This window comes from Amaranthus tricolor, chromosome 16 (genome assembly GCF_026212465.1).
Source record: "Amaranthus tricolor cultivar Red isolate AtriRed21 chromosome 16, ASM2621246v1, whole genome shotgun sequence".
NCBI classification, from domain to species: Eukaryota; Viridiplantae; Streptophyta; class Magnoliopsida; order Caryophyllales; family Amaranthaceae; genus Amaranthus; species Amaranthus tricolor.
In genome coordinates this window covers 2,447,081-2,467,213 of record NC_080062.1, presented here as the reverse complement: position 1 = coordinate 2,467,213, position 20,133 = coordinate 2,447,081, and the positions used below count along the sequence as shown (strand labels likewise).

At 32.2% G+C, this 20,133-nt stretch overlaps 1 protein-coding gene across 3 annotated transcripts; it reads right to left on the bottom strand.

The window, feature by feature from the left end:
- Window positions 1–12,542: 12,542 nt before the first annotated feature.
- On the bottom strand, window positions 12,543–19,687 carry LOC130802327 (ESCRT-related protein CHMP1A). 3 transcript variants are annotated; one of them, XM_057666290.1, is made up of 2 exons: window positions 18,900–19,687; window positions 12,543–13,072 (listed from the first exon to the last, which is right to left on the bottom strand). In XM_057666290.1, the coding sequence occupies exon 1, from the start codon at window positions 19,520–19,522 to the stop codon at window positions 18,908–18,910; it is 615 nt and encodes a 204-aa protein (XP_057522273.1). In that variant the 5' UTR covers window positions 19,523–19,687; the 3' UTR covers window positions 12,543–13,072; window positions 18,900–18,907. The 3 variants fall into 3 exon arrangements, with proteins under 3 accessions (XP_057522273.1, XP_057522271.1, XP_057522272.1); XM_057666288.1 differs by having other exon boundaries at window positions 12,543–12,890; XM_057666289.1 differs by having other exon boundaries at window positions 12,916–13,088; window positions 18,900–19,654.
- Between the last annotated feature and the right edge of the window lie 446 nt (window positions 19,688–20,133).

Sequence of the window (20,133 nt, the reverse complement as noted above, 5' to 3'; positions counted from 1 at the left end):
ATTTGCATAAGTAGCATCTAGCATGAAACGAACTTACAGCATTAGGATTCTTAGTTAATTGTATAACTAAGGGCCCTTTTTTATTTTTCGCCTAAAGCCCAAAAATTGTCAGGAACGGCACACTCACCTTTTCAGCCCCTGATCATAGATTTTATGAGCAGGACATGGGTAAGATGCTCTTTCATAAGAAACCTAGCTAACTCAAAGAAAGAAAACTAAACCTGTTGAAAAATTGATGATATTCAAAGCTGGAAACTGATCACCATAATTACAACCATCTGAAACCAATTTGTTGAAATACTCACTATTCTGATCTTCGAAACAATCTAGGTCATTATAATTATCCGTTGCACTAATCATCTGATAATTATAATTAATCAAAGATGATTCTCCTGATTTAAGACAATAATCAGCACCCTTATCTTCAGATTGACAAATCATCATCAAATCTTGTTGAACCCTTTGATGATTTTGAAGCTGACTATTATGATCAATCAAAATTTTTTTGTTTCGAGTTCTATCCCTTGCACGTTTTCGAGCTTCTTCCCTTCTCTTAACCTCTTCTGAAGAATTTCTGACACCCTTAAAAACCCTAATCTTTCTCTTATTCTTACATAATGAAGTTTCGTTATCAGAGCTTTTCCTGTCGTCCTTATGATCAGTACGAGAACTAGCAAGTTCATCAATGGCGGATTTAGAATGGACTAAGAGCCAGCCTAGGGTTTTGCTAGCTTTATCAAACCCTAGCATGTCTTGAAGATTGAAGAATTCGCGAGCTATGTTCATTGACAATCTTACCCTTCTATCTCTTACCCCTTGAGCGGTGGATATCTTGGTACGCCTATCTTTTCTTCCTTGTGTTCTTGATCTAGGGTTTAATATTTGGGTATTTTGTTGGTTTATTGAATGTTGAAATGATAATTTCATAGTGGGATTCTCTTGAATTTGACACATTATTGTGGGTTCAATGAAAATATTGTTGTTTTCATGAAAATTTGGAGGTAATTGATGATTGTAATACAAAGGATATGATGAATTATTTTGTGATGAAAACATGGTATATAGACTTTTGAAGATGAGGAAAAATTTAAAAAGAAAAAACCCTTGTGATTTTTTTTTATGATATGATATTTTTTCTTGAATTTGAGCTTTGAACTTCACCTTTTAGCAATTGAAGGAAACTATTTCCTCTTTGGGCAAATCAATTAGGATAGCATTATGAGGTATGCTGAACATTATTCATTTCTGCTTGTGGGCTGGATCTTATGATTGTTTTTTTATTCTTGAATTTGAGCCATGAAATTCACCTTTTAGCAATTGAAGGAAACTATTTCCTCTCGTGGGCAAATCTAGGATAGCAGTTTAGGGTGCGCTGAACACTCATTTTTGCATTATGTCGAATATTGTAATTTTTTTATTTAAGATATGATTTTTTTTTTGTCTTGAATTTGAGCTATAAACTTCACCTATTAGCAATCAAAGGAAACTACTTGGTCTCTAGGGCGAATCTAGGATAGCATCTGTTGAACTAACTCGATTGTCATTGCCTCTTAGTTTCACTAATTGGTGAAAATTAAAGGGAAAAGAGGAAAGAAAACAGCAGCTTTGTGTTTGATAGTACCCTATTTTCTTTTTTTAATAATGAGAAAGAAAGGTGAGAAAATGACTGGTGAGAGGAGCTTCAAATAAAAGTAAGTGTATTATTTTATGTACTAGCTTGAATAATATTCCCTCCTATTCATCTTAAGAGTCTCATTTGACTTTTCATGGAATTTAAGGAGAATTAAAAGTGGGACCCTAAGGGTAGAAAAGAAAGTAGTATTATGGGTTTTTTAATGTAAGGGAAGAAAATTAGTATGGGTAATGGAGGGTATAATTGAAAATATGATAAAGTTACTAAGGGTATTAATGTAAGTGACGAAGAGGAAATTTGATAGAGTGCCACAATTTATTTCGATGAGCATAATTAATTTGATTTATTGAAAATAAATAATTACAGCATAAATTATGTCCCCTGCAAAAATTACACAAAAATTTGAAAATTAGAAGAAATTATATAATTGGTTTTTTGTTATCTTTGAGCATGTACCCGGTCAGTGTCACATGATTTATTACTCGCCTCGTGAATTACAAATCGAAAAAAGTAAATTATGATCTGTTTGAGACTATTTATGAACCATTTTAGTTTGCACAAATAAAAATTCAAAAGACAATCTAACTAGTGAATTATAATTCACTGATTAGGAAAGACTAGATGTAAGAGTTCATACTAAGCCTTTTCAAACTCATTCAGTGATAGAATAGATAATAAGCTATTTACAATAATAAATTAATTATTCACTAATCAGGGACAAATATAAACTTTAAATATAGGATGGCCAAAGAATTATTTCAGCACGAATACATAATCAACTCGGATGTCATTAATTTGAGTTACTCTTTCCGTTCCTCAAAGAAGTTCCCATTAGTCATTTTAGAGTGTTTTATTTGTTGTTCGTATAAAGAATTTTTCTATTTATATCACAAATTTGGACCAAAATAACCTTAATCATCATTCTCATTTTAATATTTTTATAATGTTTATGGTCCCAACATATCTTCCACTAACTTTATTTTAGTATTTTTATATTCTTTATGGTTCCCACTAACTTTATAAAAATATTTTTTATTAGTTTTGGCCTACACTTTTTTCAGTAACTTTCTTTTAATATTTTTTAATGTTTATGATCCCCACTTTTCTTCAATCAAACTTATTATTCAATAAAATAATATATTTAATATTTAAAATATTCTATTTTCTTAATTTCCATTAGAGCTGTTCAAAAGTGACCCGACTCGAAAATCTCGAACCGAAACTGAAAGTAAACCGACCTGAAAATGTGTTCCTTTTTTTGGTTTATCGAACCGAAATTGTATCCGAACCGGTTGACAACCGAAAATGGGAAAGTTGAACCCCAGCTGTAACCGATTTTTGTAACCGACACATAACCGTTAACCGAGATTACCCGAACCTAATAATGACCGAACCGAGTCATATCCGACCTGAATCATGCTCGAAACGAATTCTATCCGGCTAAAACCCACTTAACCCGAACGAATTTTAGATCGAACTGTTGTAAACCTGAACCAATTTTTAACATAGAAGTATGATAGACTCATATTCAATCATCTTATTTGTTAAGCTAATAAAGTGTTAGATATTTTAATAAATTAAATTTTATAAATACATGGTTTCCTATATTTTGAGTTAATAATCAATGGTCAATGTTTATCTAACTACTTTTAATCGAATTAGATGAATATTGATAGAACTTTATAATTTTAATTTCCGGTCAAACAAGTAAAAGTAACAAAATAATAATTACTAATTAATTTGCATTTTAATTATTTTGATTTAAATAAAGGAATCTTGTCATCAATTAAAAATTGACTAACAACTTAATTTAATATTGATTCGATAGATAGTAATTTGTAACACGTAGCCGAATTTTGCTTTTAAAAAAAACTCAAACCCGATCTGTACCCGACAAAATCGAATCAATTAGTAATCGATGACAACCCGAGACCGATTGACACTCGACACGAACTTCAACCGACACCGAATTGATGCTAACCCGATAGCTGGAATAATCGATCTTTAACCGAACAGTAACTAACTGACTCGACCCGAGTGTGACCCGTTGTAACACACAGCCGAAAAATAACTGATCCAAAATACAACCAAACCGAATGACATCCATCCGAAATCGACCCGATCACCCGAATGAACACCTCTAATTTCCATGAACTTTCCATGTGGGAAACTGAATTGGACCCTTGTCAACAAGTATTTCTTTCATTCACTTCTTAGGGTTAAAGAAAAGGTCAATAATGAATCTGAAAAACCCTTAAAAACTATAAAGTATGTACCTCATTTTGACTGTCTTTTATCCTGTTTTGTAACAGTTTATAATTAGAATGACTGTGTTGTATTCGTTACTTATTTATTTATAGACAAGTCATGTGATTGCCAAGAAAATACCCTTGGATAACTGGTTGAGGTTTTATCCTTCTATGTGGGTTTTTATCAATTATTCTACAACATTTCTTTTTTTATTGCACTGCTAACCTCAATGAACATGAAAGTAGATGAAACACAAAGGAAAGGCTAAATTGTCTCATTGGATTTTCCCCGCTTTCCTTTAATCTGTGCTATTAAATTTGTCTTTTTAATTATATTTAGTTATGACTCGCATTTTTTTTTAAATTCTGATCCATCCAATTGACTAACATTTTCACCTCATCCACATATTTCTCTCACTTTTCTATAAAATACCATTTTACCTAATTTTTTATTATTTTTTTTCACATATTACGCAAAAGTAAAAGTCTAATATGAACTTGGTCTATACTGTGCACTCTTCCCTAATCTTTCATACACAAGCTCATAATCTTCATTCTTTACTCCAATTACTCACACATCATAACTCCTACACTTGTTAAATTTAATTTGATGTAATATATTTTTGTGTGAACTTAATTTATACAACACCTATTTGGTGTAAGATTGGTGGCACAAAAGATAGAGAGATTAAGTTTTGAAGTTTTTGAGAATTAACAGGGTTTCAACTAATTAGTTATGGTTGATGTCACTTATAAAGATTTTTAGTTCTTTAGTTATAAATTATAATTGACTTTATTATATATATTACTTATTTACATTACGTTTATTTATTATTTAAGTGAAGTTACTGATGAGGTGTTTGACGAAATAATTTGTTGAATAATTTTAGCTTATTTAGATACAAATAGATGGTTTGGGTGGTATAAACCATCCAGCGTCAGTGTTTGCTAAATTAGCTGATTGAAATAGTTTGTTGTTAAAAATCAACTTATTTAGAACATGTTACTCCCCCCGAACCATTTTAGTTGTCCCATTTCCTTATTTGGCGAAGTCATTTTAGTTGTTACATTTCTATTTTTGTCAATCTTTTTTTACCTAAATATCCCTAGTTCACACATGTAATTACGAATATACCCCCATATACCTTACTTACCCAACTACCCTTCACTACTTACCCTTTTTAATGGACCCCACACCATCCTTAATAACCGTGCCCAAGCAAATGAGACAACTAAATTGGTAAGGAAGGAGTATTATATTGCTCTTACCAGTGTGTTCAAAACTATCTGGTCCAATCAATTGATAAAATCAAATCGCTAATTTAGTCACGTGAATCAGCTATTAGCTATATGCCAAACATCCTAGAAGTTTACTACCAAAGGTAAATAAAAATAATCTTTTTGTTATCACCTATTAAGGTAATACTGCTACACTCGAGCCCAAATGCCACTTAGTGGAATCCAACTAATAGCATTAAGGTAATGATATGTTGTTAGTATATATTATTAGGTTTAAAGTGTCTAAAATTGTTGTACTTTAACTAATAACAAGTCAAGAAGATGATATTCAAACCCATGAATGTTTTGAGTACCACTAGTTCAGTATACCCTAAAGATTGTAGTATTTGACATATTGGATTGAACTCAACAAAACTTATTACCCTAAAATGAGTAATTGATTGTTGTGTTTGTTTGATCAATTGGTAGCATTGACTCTTTAGGTAATTGTTACGCCAATTGTTATTATTAGTTGTTTAGAGAATTTTGGTAAAAATTAGTTGTCGATTGTAAGATGTTTAGTAGATAAAAAGTGAGTCTTGTTATTTTTTTGTTACGAAATAAAAATCACCTTTTTAGTTGGTTTAATAGTCAATTACTAATTTTTTTTTTTAAATTGGACCAACAAAAAGAAAATGTTAACCTAAAATTCATTTGCAAACCACAACCTTAATTAACAATTCTTCTTGGAGGGACATCAGGAAATTCTAGAGATTATACATAAAAAAAATAATTATTGGAATATTGCTTTCAGATCAACTTCCAAAAACCTACCCCAATCTAATTTGATAGTAGTATTCTATCTTAATTGACTAATTTTTTGCCTTTTACTCAATTAAATCTCAAAATCTGAAAATCTCAAAAATATGTCCACCATGAACCCTAAATGTACCTCTAATTGAAATAATTAGCATACTGTCATGTGTCTAAGTCATATTTTTGCATATGCAATGAACTACCAACCTAGCTACTAATTTTGTGTTATATAACAAAATCAAAGGCGAATCCAGAATATCAGTATTACAGACTCGATTTTAGATTCCCCTCAATAGAAATGACATCCTACCTATAATCTTTTGATACTGGTAAACAAATACATTATAATGTCTCGTTTGGTAATCTAAACTAAATGGTGAGAATGATAATAAAAATTTAGTTTAATTTTGATAGAAATATCTCTTTATAAAATTTAATGGTCGTGCTTAAATCTCATTTTCACAAAATTCATTCTAATGCTAATTGAAAATGTGATATTAGGTTGTAAATTGTAATGGAAGATTGTGAATTAAGAAAAACTCTTTTATGATCAAACTTTCATTGTCATTATACGTATTATGATCAAACTTTCGGGTTGGTTCAAAATTGGATCTTGTATTTTCTTTTTTTACATTATTTTAAATTTATTTTAAAGTTGAGTTAAGTCGGATTCGATTCTAAAGTCGGATAAATATCGAATTATCGTATTTATTTTAAACCCTTTTAATTTATCTAGTAACAATTATCACACGGGCCATAAATATTACTACTTTTATGTTCTACGGACTGAATATTTAAGAGATGAGGTCAATTCTTCCTGTTGATATGTTGTGAAACTAGCACAACTAAATATGTCTGGCCTTTAATGTACAAATTTGTCGTTTGCAAAATGAGGTTTTTCATTGGTAGCAGATACCTGTTTTCAGCTCATTATGTTTTTCTATCTCTTTTCCCTCTCTTTTCCCTCTAATTATTGTGTGATTCTCTTTTTACCGTTTTCTAAGGCTTACTTTTTACCTTTTTCTTTCATAACTATTAGCTTAAGTTTTTAGTTGAGCACTTATTGTTTGATATAATATTAGAAGTCGATGTAGGTCACGGTAAATTTCATTCAACTCCTCCATTCAAGTGAAATTATTAGCGTCAAACCGCCAAATACTGAAAACTTATGCTGCATCCACACTTTTCAGCCAAAGGAGCTGTCGTGTGAGAGGGCGCAATAAAGTCGTCCAGAACATATAATATGAGAGTCTTAGTCATGGTTCCATGACGTTACGAGAGTTGCAAACATTAGCTTAAACTAATAGTTCAGGCTCTATCATGCACAATTAGGATATATGTTCTCTCTACTTATTACTAGTTCTAGTAAGTTTAAGAAACTACCCCTAAAAAGTTATTATAAATTCTAAGTCAGTTCATATAAGAACACAATCACTGTCATTCTATTAGTGTCGTTCTCACATTTTTATAGAATGAACACAATTACAAGCTTTTATGAGAGCGGCTTACCTTTTGGAAATGGCCTCTTTTATTCCTAAAGGGTGCAAAACAATTAATTACTTTCGATGTCAAAAAAAATACGGCTAGCGGTTTCAACTTTATTCAGTTTTTTTCACAACAAAACTCTTTCTTTCTGATGATCTTTCTTGAGTCAAGGAACTCTTTAGCCGCATTCTTCATTATGAATATGGGTTGTGATCTTCCTTTTCTCCCCATAACTGATTATTATTTTCTATAAGAGTAATACATTGGGTATGATGATGATGATGCTTCAAAATAGCCAAATATTGATGGTCAATCTGACAAGTCTATCTGAAGTTATTAACACGTTTTTAGTGTCGTTTATGTGATCATATTTGTCCGTATATATAATACGTATAGATTTCTAAAAAAAAAAAATCAAATTTAGCATAATTTGTGCAAAAAAATTTGTTTTGGGGAGAAAAATTATTAATAAGAGAAGAAAAAGAATTTGGTTGAATAGTAAAACCCTATTAGGGTTGGTTTATGAGTTGTTGTGCAGTGGTAATCCTATAATGGCACTTAGATGCAGCCAAAGGTCATTATTGTCGGCTATGCCTTAGCTTTAGCTCTATACTTTAATTACTCACCCTTTTCTCTCTCTCTATGATTCTTTACTGCTTGATTTGTGGAAACAACTACAAGACAAGAAAGAACCACCATAACCCTATTTTAATTTACCTCTTATATTTACCACATTGGTATGTAATTCAATAATTCAAACCCTAATAACATTTTTCAATGTAATTCATTAGTTCAAACCTTGATCATGATTAGAGTTTGTGCAATAGATTAAACTCAATAGGGTTAAGATCTGACTCTTAAATATGTGGGTTTTAAATGAGTTGGGCTTGAACAAATCCTTTATTTACCCAAATGAAACAAGCTAAAGACGGGATTTATACGGGCCTTTGTTATTAAACTAATTATTAAAGAACAAAAATAAATATGATTTGGGCCTGTTTGGAACGGGCCAAGTGGGCCCACCCATTTGAATCCATCTTATTTATTGTTTGAACGCAACCAACTTGGTCCATTTTTCTATTAGCTGACCCGGACCCTTGTCCGGCCCATTACACAGGGCTAAATTTTAATCATGACCTAATTTCTTTTGCGTGAGCATATGTTTGATAAATGAATTTTGGTTAGCATTTTGGTTACCTTAGTTTTTGGCATGATAATTGATAAAACAATTAAACATATGAATGAATAAAAATGGTTTTTAAACTAGCTGAAAATCTATGAGATGATTTTTTTCAATTCTTTTTGGCCTTTTGGGTGTTTTTTCTTCAATAAGAAAGCAACAATCAACAACTAAACTTTACCAAACACCAAGTTTACAACTGACTTATATACACCAAACTTTAAAACTAACTAAAAGTTAATATTACCAGCTAATTAAACCAATTAATAATAAACAATCAATTGTCAGACCACTCCTAAGTTTCTGACAAAAGGACACCACCTAAGTTTGTGACAAAAGGAGAATGGTGTACCCTAGTGTTATTATGAGCTATGAAAGAATAAAATGCACCACCTAAGACTAATTAAATGGTTATTTGTGAGGGTAATTCTAAATATGTGCAAGATGTTTAGTTTATATGAAATCTTAAAAATTAAAAAGCGTAAATGATTATTTACATTACTTCACATTTATTTTAATTAGTTTAATGTTAGTTTTTTTAGGCCCTATATGTTGAAAAGTGTATATTTAGCACAAATTAACATTGTAGAGGATAAATTAAAAGTTGATGCGGGATACTGAGTTGATTACTATGAATTATAACTATGACTAAATCAACGTTTAGCTAAGATTGAATTTCATGTAAAACTTTTTTGAGTAGATATAATTTGTACTAGATCGACACATTTTACTACAAGAAGGCTAAACTTAAACGATAGAAAAGACATATGTGTCTACTAAATGGTGGTGACAAGTCAAGAAAGAGAGAGAATAATTGTATTTAAGCTCTTCATACTTTCTCATTGTACGGGTATAAATATATTGTCTGTCACCTTCTCTTATTCAGACTTTATTTACAAGCGGGACATTGAATTATTGATAATAATACACTTTCTCGTTGTAGATTATTTAACTTTTATGTATGTTACTTACGAGCTATTTATTAAAATCACATAATGCCATGATTGAGAACTATGATTTCATTTGGAAATTTAAAATTGACTAAAATTTATTGTTTGGTAAATTAAAAATTTTTAAATTTGAATCCATTGTATTTAAAGTAGTTAAGAATATTGTAAGTAGGCATTTAGAATACTATAAGTACTTAAATACTTACGCGGTGGGCATTAAGTTATTATAAGTAGACATCAAAGATATTATAAATAGGCATTAAGGATATGGTAAATAGGCTAGTAATAAGTTTCTCGGTAGGCATTAAGATTATTTTAAGTAGGCATTTTAAGTACCTTTTCGGTGGATATTAAGTATATTTTAAGTAGGCATTAAAGATAATGTAAGTAGACATTAAATATATAGTAAGTAAACATTAAGGTTTAATAGGCTGAGAGACGATCTCTCATAAGACCGACTTGTAATAATTACCAAAATTTCAACCATATAGTGATTTCATGTCCGTTGGCTGCATTTCAATGAGGAACTAATTCAGTCCGCGCGTCATCCGGAATTAAATGGGATGATCCAAAATGGCATTTCCTTTTTAGAGGATTTAACGGTGTTGTACCTCTAAGCTTGCACCAATTATGGTAGCTTCATATTAGCCAATGTTAGATGACTATGGACATGCATAAACTGGCAATGGAATGGTATACATACTATTCGGTTCTACTCATTTTGCATTATTTTAGATGATTATACGATATTTTTTCTTCTAAATAATGCAAAATGATAACATATATTTCTATTAGGGTTAAGTCATGTTACCAATTCTATTGTAGGAAAAAGTACAGAAATTGAATCATCATACAATATATCAAAGGAACAACCAAGTGTACACTTTAACATTATCTAGCTTATTTGTTTCCCTTCAACAGTACCTTTTTCAATATACTTTGTTAGATGTGTTTTTATATTCAAATATAATTATTTAATACTCTCTCCTATTCACCTAATATGTTCCATTTGACTTTTCATCATTTTTTAGGTGGTTAAATGGAATCACATATGAAAAAAAAAACGTAGTGTGTTTTAAATTTTGATTGGGGTAAAATGGGGTTGATAAGTGTAAAGGTGTGAAAAAGTTAAGTTTAATAAGGATAAATTAGTAAAGTTAGCCTAAAGGAAGGAGAAAAAATAACTATTTGAGAATCAAACTCATGATATTTGACTAATATAAATGGTACTTAGTGAAACTAAGACAAAACCGTACTTGATTCTCGTTATTATAGGTTTTATTTGTTATAATATTGCATAACTTTAAAATATAAACTTTTTGTATTTTGTACATCATATGGACAATTTGTACACAATATGTATTTTGTGAACAGTTGTATAAGATACGATAAAATCTTAAATTTCAGTTAGGCGATATATTTTTTGGGGTAACAAATTGACTAGCTCATTGGACAAGACATGCCAAAATGTTCTTTTGTAATTCTCTTTATAAAAAATAAATTTTGATTGGTCCTATTGGGAAAATAAGAAAAATAAATAAATGAATACAAAGTATATATGAATAAAGGATGGAATAAAGAGATAAAAAGAACATGGGATCATATAAAAGTAGAATTGTAGTCATGTATGAAAAAACCAAAAGAATAATTTTTGCTTGTTATATTTGGTGTCTTGACTTTATGAGACTTATGTGGGCACATGACATGTTAGGGAATGTATGAAGTATTGAAGAGATTAATATGTTGATATAGCACATTTGAGTGAAGGAGAAAAAAGTTTAGATTTTGGCCCAGAATAAAAAGACGATTCAACTTTTTCTAGAATAGACAATAAATAAAGTCGTTTTTTTGTTTAACTTCAGTAGTTTTTGATAGCAGTTTATGTCAAATTAGCTTTTCTGGCTAGTTACCAGAAAATCAATAACTTTGGGTTCTGATCATGTTAGGGAATGTATGAAGTATTGAAGAGATCAATATGTTGACATTGCACATTTGAGTGAAGGAGAAAAAAGTTTGGGTTTTGGCCCAGAATAAAAAGATAACTCACTTTTTTCTAGAAAAGACAACAAATAAAGTCGTTTTATGTTCCACCTCAGTAGTTCTTGACAGCAGTTTATGCCAAGTTAGCTTTTCTGGCTAGTTACCAGAAAATTAACTCAATTTTGAGTTCTGATGCATTTTTTTTCTTATTCTGTCTTTGCGGTTTTTGTTTATTATAAGTGTTAGATGGTATAATTTATAAACACCTTTTAGTACATAGTTTAGACTAGCTAATCCTTACCTAATTCTCATTCTGATCTCTCTCTCGTCGTGTAATTCCTAATGGCTCACCCTATCTTTGAAACTCCATTGTAAAACCTCTATGAAAGCTGCGAAAAAGCTTCATTTTACATCAATTACACATCTAGGCCACAGAGGAAGTGGCCCACATTGGGTAAGAACCTCACCAAATCTCGTGTTGACTATCTAGATGCTTACTTTACTTTGGCACTCCCTTTCAAAGGAGTACGGGTATGAATTCTTCATCTTCTCTCGCCCAGACCCTATTTTCAAATGGGATATTAAGTTGATGATAATGATTATCTAGATGCTTAATTTTGCAAATTGTTCAATTGATTCATGAACTATGGTTTCCGAAATCAACTTTTTGCTACATTAATTGGAAATTCAATTCATTAATCATAGGACATAAGCCATAATTAGGTGTTTAACGCATTAACAATGGTAATAATTAAATGTGACAGAAGAAGTTCAACATAGCGGATTTAACGTCTAAAGTACTCCTCCATCTCAATCATTTTGCGCCATCTGTTTATTTTTAGCACGAAAAATAAGAAATTTGATATAGTAAATTATAAGTAGTGGAGTATACAGAAATAAGAGACCCTCGACTCGAGAAGGATCCTCACAAAGATATTCACGTCTCAATCATTAAGTTGATCCAAAATTTAAGATTAGTTGGTTTTTCATTAATTGACACGCCTTGTATGAGACCGTTTCAGCATGAAACATGCCTATATAACTAGTCCATTTCTATTATTGATCACTTTAAAATTATAAGTGTTCAACGTAACACACTAAATATACATGAGTTAACCCAAATAAGATCGACTCTACGTAAGATAGTCTCATTTAAGAATTAGAGTTCATTAATTGGTGCCAAGAGGCAACAAGAATCTTAACATAACAGGCTAACAGCAGAAAAGGTTATGATATAGAGCCCAGAAGACACAGAACCTAACTTGGTTCTGTTAAACAGGTTGTCCAATGGGAGTTTCGACCCTGCCTTTCACATAAACATGCTAACACCCACCATCAAAAGCTGTAAATGCATGATAAGTAATGTAGACGGCAACAACCTGAAATTCAAACAGAAATGTAGATTACCTTGCTTTCGACCAAAATGTTGAAGGACCCAATTTGCTGAAATGAAAGACCTCGGTGTGAATGGATGCAATGAAGAGCAGGCTACGAAACCTTCATAACTCGGCATCCAATTCACAAGGAAAAGATTGGAGAAACTTCATGTTCCCGGAACAATCTAAGAAACATATAAACTGTGAACAGAACATCAAAAGGACCTCATCAAAATGAGCTTTGAAACAGATCCACATTTTGACCTCGAACAAAAGCCCCTAGCTTTGAAGCACCAACCTAAGCGACACAAAACTACTACTACTACTATACGCTCAAATGTTTAGAACATAATATAACATACACAACTCTTGTCAAGGAACTTGCTTCTCCAATCGATTTAAAAATAACTACAGTGATCACAATTCGGATGGATAACACTTCTAAATAAGGGGTTGCAAAGTGCTTTACAACATTGTACTAGAAAGGTATGGGATTGCTAGCCATCATTCAATCAAAATATGGTATGAGATTGAGAACCCTATATGACAAATCACAAACATCTAAACTTCTAAAAGATATGGACTTGGATTCTAGATTGTCTTGCAAGACAAAACTGGTGCAATCAAAGCTATAATGCACAAAGAAATATAACTACTCCTAACTCCATTAACGAAGGCCAAAATCACGTTGTCAAGCAGGTTGTGCATGTGCGCAGGTAAGTGTGTGCCACTACAATACCAGACGAAAATTCACAAAGATAGAGCTAAACTTAACCTCAAGAAAACTGCAAATGGAGTAACTTAATGCTGTTATGCAAACTCGATTTTCATCTTCAGGTAAGTAAAATCTTCAATATATTTGAATCATGTAAGGTAAGGCAAGGGAAAGAGGAAAACAATGGCTTCTAGAAAACACCTTGTAGTGGGATGCACTGAACGGCTAAACACCCTTTGGCCTTCACAAGTCAGAAAAGCTTGATACTCAAAACAGTCATTAAGCGTTACTCTCTACAACCGAGTACATGATATAATTTTACCACAAAATTTCCAAAAGTTTAGGCCAGCCAATATTGTACTAAACCATCATACCTTTACTAAAATTAAGAATACAACTCATTCAATATTCATATCTCCTACATTTATAAGGCAATTGAATCAGAAAAGAAAGCAGAAGTATGTCTACTTATCCAACATACAATCACTGGTGCCAATAACGTTGAGTGCTAAGAACACTGAATCTAAAACTGAATCGAAAATTTGGAAGATTCAAATTCATATAAAACCTTCATGGAAAATAATAAAAATCAGAAATCTGAAGTCCCTTTTTATAGTCATTGAGCTCAAAGTAGAAAAACAATTAGACAATGAGATAAATCCACCATCAAAAGATTGAAAGAGCAGTGAGCATTAGTAAATGTATAAGATACATCCAGAAAAAGTGAAAATAAATCATAAGCCCCAACTTTAGATGGTCACTCTCAATCACTTAATGTACAAGGCTAAATGCTAAACAAAACCCTTGAGTTGAACCATAGGTATACTTATGTCAGTAAAATACTAATGACACTAGCATAGCTAAATTAATATAAATGATGTAATTGCACAAATAATGTCCCGGAAATTGGTAAAAAGATCTTTTCTACACATCCTGATCTTAATGTCTCAAGTTTGACCCATTAAGAATAAGGTAAAAAATGAAAAAGGATAGGATATAGTAATAGTAATTAGTATAACCCTTGAAACAAATAAAATATAAGGTTCACTTCACTAAAAAGAGTGAAGCTTCAAAAGTAATGATGTTGAGAACTTGTAAAACCTCAGACCTAAATCAGAAAAGAATTTCTCCAGTAACATGTAATCTATGGGGTATTCAACTCAACGATGTACATAGTTCTAGAGTTGGTAACTTTTTTTGTTTTGATTTGTTTTCCCTTCAATTTTTCTTGCCTTGACTTGCCTTAGTTTTCTTTTGCTGTTTTCTCAAGTTGATGGTCTAATTGTTCGCAACCTCCTGATCTCCTACGATGAGGGTAAGGTTTGTCGTCTTTCACCCTGATCATAGTTTTTATGGGTGGAATATATGGAGTACGATGATGACGATGGCGGTGGCACATGGTGTTTAAAAAAAGAAATCATAGTGTACCCTTTCTCCCTCTTGCAATCTGACTTTAGTAACTCCTAAAAGAGAAATTTTAGGGGCAATACTCTTCCCTCTAAACTAGCACACATTGCATAACTCCTAATAAAAAATGTTCCCAATGAATATCACATGATTACCGATAACTTGTTCTTATATGCATTCTACAGTCTTCGCTCTATATATTGTGTACACTTAGACCCAAATATAACCAAAATGAAACATAAACTCCAAATGATCTTCAGTGAGTACTATACTCCAGAAAAAACCAACTTTTAAAACTTATTATTCATCTGAAATGTGCTCAATTTCCATCCCTCGCACCAAGAAAGAATGTAGCAAGATAGTCTCTAAATAGAAATTCATTTATAAAGAAATGACTGAACTACAAAACTTGAACCCAATATGTACTTACTACCATCTTGAACAGTACGCCCATCCGTCCAAAAAATATACATTAGTTGCTCAAAAAACAAAAAAGAAAAATCCATGAATAATCTTATCCAAAGACTAATACAAAAAGAACACATTCTAGAGGTTTTAATCCCCATTTGATCATTCACTATTTCTTCCTCAAATTCCTTATCCAAAATTTCCAACTCTTACACCAAATTTACGCCCTCCTAAGGTTCCAATCCTAAGGCCTGGTGATGATCATGGCTTGGGGGTAAGTTTTCCATTATCCTCAAGATTTTCAAACGGTTAGCAGAAACTTCACCAATCCTCTCAGACTTTTTCTCTTCTAAAACAAGATCACAAGGTATGCTATACAACCATCAGATCATGAAGTAAATCATCTCTTAATATCCATTGCTCCTGCATATCATAATCTACATGTCCTAATTCTGTCGTCCATTTACCAACCTAATTGAAGAATGTATAACATTGATGAATTCCTCCATCCTAAAGGAATTCTCCTAAGCAAATATAGTTGCTCCAAGGCTCACCTTTGTCATTTATGAGAAATTTGAGCAACAAAAGCAACTTCCTGTAATGAAACCCAATAGCAATTAAAATGATCCAATCAAGTAAAAAAATACTTTACATGGTAAGAGGGCCCATTTCTATACACCAGTAAACCGCTTGTAAGGGCAATCACAAAACTTTAAGGAACTAATTCATGCAAATTCAAAACCATACACAGAAACCCAAAAACTCTAAATCTAACATTGCCAAGCCACTTACTACTATGACTAACACTATATGAGAATCAGAGACTTGTAGTAACTGCTTAACAGAACTATGGCCGCTAACTTTAAATTGTTCAACATGATGCTCAAAATCAGTTGTTTTGATGTCATAAGTTTAACAATGAACTTGATCTCAATGATATGTTAATTTCCCTTTTTCCTCGAACCAACTCTTTGATAAACTATAACCAAAACAGAGCATACTAACCCCAAAAATAACAAATACTTGATCATTAATCGGAGGAAGAACCTGTGGAAAACCATCAACACCAAGCGCTCAATTCCTATAGACGAGTACAATTTTATAGAACATAAAAAAATGATCTAAAAGCTCCATCCATTATTCCATTATCCCAATGACAATAAGTGGCTCCTACCTAGAGTGAGGTTTGAGAAGGTCAAATTTACGTAATCTTACCGCTGTTAATGATAAAACTAACAAAGATGTTATTTTCGAGTGATCCTTGGTAGCAAAAGTCATAATTACCAAATTTGAAAGAAGAACATTCCAGGAACTAGTAAAATTAACATCAGGTCATCAACCCCCTACATCAAAAGCAATGGTCATTGGCAAACCTCACAATTTTATACACTAATATTAGTAATGCGTTAACCTTCTACCAAACAAATCTTTTACCAATCTTATTCCAATGTTCTCAATTTCCTTTCCTCTCCTACCACTACCTAGATATAGAAGATGGAAGATAAAAAAAATTATTATTAACAGTAGATTCATGAAAATATAGAAAGCTCATGATACCCATAAGACAAAAAAAAATTAAAACAACATCACGCCTTCAATACTAACCTCCTAAACACTAATTCACATATACCATAGGCAGTAAATTTGAAAGAACTGAACCAATGTAGTCCAATAAATCTCCAAAGAGATATTTCTTCTGTTTTTAGTTGCTCTGAAACCAACTTGTGCATTATTTATCATTCTATGGTATTTTATATATCGCGATCAGTATAAAAAAAAAAATACTCATATGAGATCTTATTTAATTTATCTAATTGTGTACTTTCATAATATTAAATTTTTATAATTTTAAGTTATATATATATTTCAAAGTATACATGATCTGATAAACGCATTGCATTGCACAAAAAGCGGCGTTGGGAGCAACTAAAAAAATGAAGGAAGTACAAGTTTGTGCTATAGTTAACTCGACCTCAATCAAGAATCTGTCTTATATGTTCATTTCAATCATCAATCCTCTTTTCTAGATTCATACATATTGAATCAATGGAACGAACTTCTAAAACTTGTTATGCCTTTGGAAGGCCTTGCGTTATGTTACATCACAGATGATCAGTGACCTTGATTTTCCATATACAAAAGTATTTATAATCACTAATTGTGAAATGAGAAAGCTATAGAAGTCAAAAGTTACCATAATTAACCATAGTAGTATGGTAGCAGAACTCTAGAAGAAAATACCAAAAGTAATAACAGAAATACCAATTGATTCTTCATTCAATTAAAGTATATTTTAAAGAAATTATTGTAAGGCATTCCGAAAACATAATACCTCCCCAAAAATAATCTGACAACAGATCAAATTTTTTTGAAGCCAAACAAACACCAAATGACCAAAGCCAATATGTGAACCTACACACTCATGAAGCACCTAACATCTTATTTCCCATGTGCGATCTGGCAACAATTTCCTTTTCATTTCCTCTTTTTCTAAAAAATAAGTCGTTTAGTACACATCAAACTCTTTCTTAATAGTGAGAAATCAGCACGTATTTATAGCTGAGAACAAATGTAAGACTCTCCCTCCTCCGTCCAAAAGCAATCCGAATTCTGACCCACAACACTAGATCTTCCCTACAACACCATCGGTAAAGATAAAACTCCAAAACATTTATGATGAACCAATAAGCATTCTAGACTTCACATCCCAATAGAGGACTCTAGACAGTTTTATAAAGATATCAATTATGATTTGTTAGGAGAATTATGAAGTTTTCAGGAATAAATATGCAGACATTAAAATCATTTAAATACATTCCAACTACATTTCCAAATAACTTAATACATGTATGACCATGCAGTATCACAAACCTACAAGCCTACCAAAAAGTGTCAGTGAGTTACAAGTAGTAAAGTGTCCATCATGAAGGTCAAAGTTCACAGTTTTCATGTTCTTAACTTTCAAACAAACTTGTGGAACTTATTACTACTAACATTATAGTGCCCATCATGATACTCCATGCAATGGGCTATGATGTTCTTAAGTTTCAAATGAACTGATCTCAAACAGATATCCTCTTGTATGTGCCTTAAAGATAAATGTGCGTCTTTCTATTTCACCCAAAGCAACTCTTCAGTAATCTACCACCATTCAAATACATCAGCCCAACAAAAAACCAAGTACTAAAACATGTCCGAATAAGAACTATACTAAGAATAGTAAGCCATATAATAGCAATCAAAGCAATCAAACACAATCAAACAAGAGTAAATTCAAATAGACGATACAATATAATACACCATTAAACCATCTCGAATAGTGCCACAGTTATCCAAATTCAAAAGCAGAGAAATCACAATAACTTGTACCAATACTCATCAACCCCCCATATCACAAGGAATTGGAATTAAAATCGGCCTTTTATCATTAGCCAAATTCTTAACACTATACAACATTATCAATGAAGACGTAAACCTTTTACCTCACATATCAACCTCGAGCTTTAAGCTCAGCGAGCCTCCTCGTAAGATCATCCTCATCAACCTTCTCCGATGCCTTCGGAGCAGCAATTGCATGTCCAGCAGCTTGAGGCAAACCAACAGAAACCTCTAAACCATAATCATCCGCCACCTGCTGCATCAAACTATTCACCTCAGTCTCGGGAGTCGAGAGCGATGTACTTCCAGCCATCGAACTCTCCATAAACTCCGCTTGAACCTCCATATTCACAAACTGCTTCTCAAATTGATCCATGGTTTCCGACATCTTCTGCAAATTACCAGTATTCAACGAAGATTCAAGCGATTTCACAATCGATCCCATAGATTTTCCAATTGTTTGCATTTTGGCTTGAGTATCAAGTCGAGCAACAACCGCATCGAGACGAGAAGCAAGACGAAGGTAATTCATTTGTTCAGTACGCTTACGAATTGCATTTTCGGCATAAATTCGTGCTCCATCCATGTTTCCTTTCTCAATTGCTTTCTTGACTTTGAGTTTCTCGGATTTCTCATCTTTCTCGCACTTCCGAGCTTGGCGTTGGAGTGATTTCGAGGTGAATTTAAGCTCCATGATTTGGTTCATAAGCTTCTCAGTGTTCCCCATCTTGACGAAAGATAATCAGATTACGGGGAAAAGCTGGGGTTAGGGTTTCGATTTCAGATATTTGGGGGAAGACGATGAGTCGGAAATGAAAATGGGTTAATTTCAGTCAAAAAGTTAATATGATTGGTGGGATGACGGTGACTCGGTGATTTAATACGCGTTAAATCCACTTCTTCATTTGGAATTGGATTGCTCGGCGCCTCTCCTGAGAGACCGTTTTTATAAGAAACAGTTTTTCAAATTCAGGCCCAACAACTAAAAAAACAGAAAAGTTTAAAAACTGACTCGTGCATTTGACCTAATTTGGAGTTAGTGTTATAACTTATTAAAGTTAGTGTTATAACCTATTAAAGTTGGTATTATAACCTATTTGGAGATACCAACTTTAATATGTTATAATACCAACTCTGACAGGTTATAATACCAACTTTAATAGGTTATAGTATCAACTTCAAATATAATTACACAGCGCACATTTTTCTAGTAGTTGTTTTTTATTAATAATGGACCGGCCTATTTAAGACGCATCTTTTATAAAGACAGTCTCATATAAAAATTAGTGTTACTTGATATGGTATTCTATTCTCTTTTAATTGGGCCATTTGTATGGA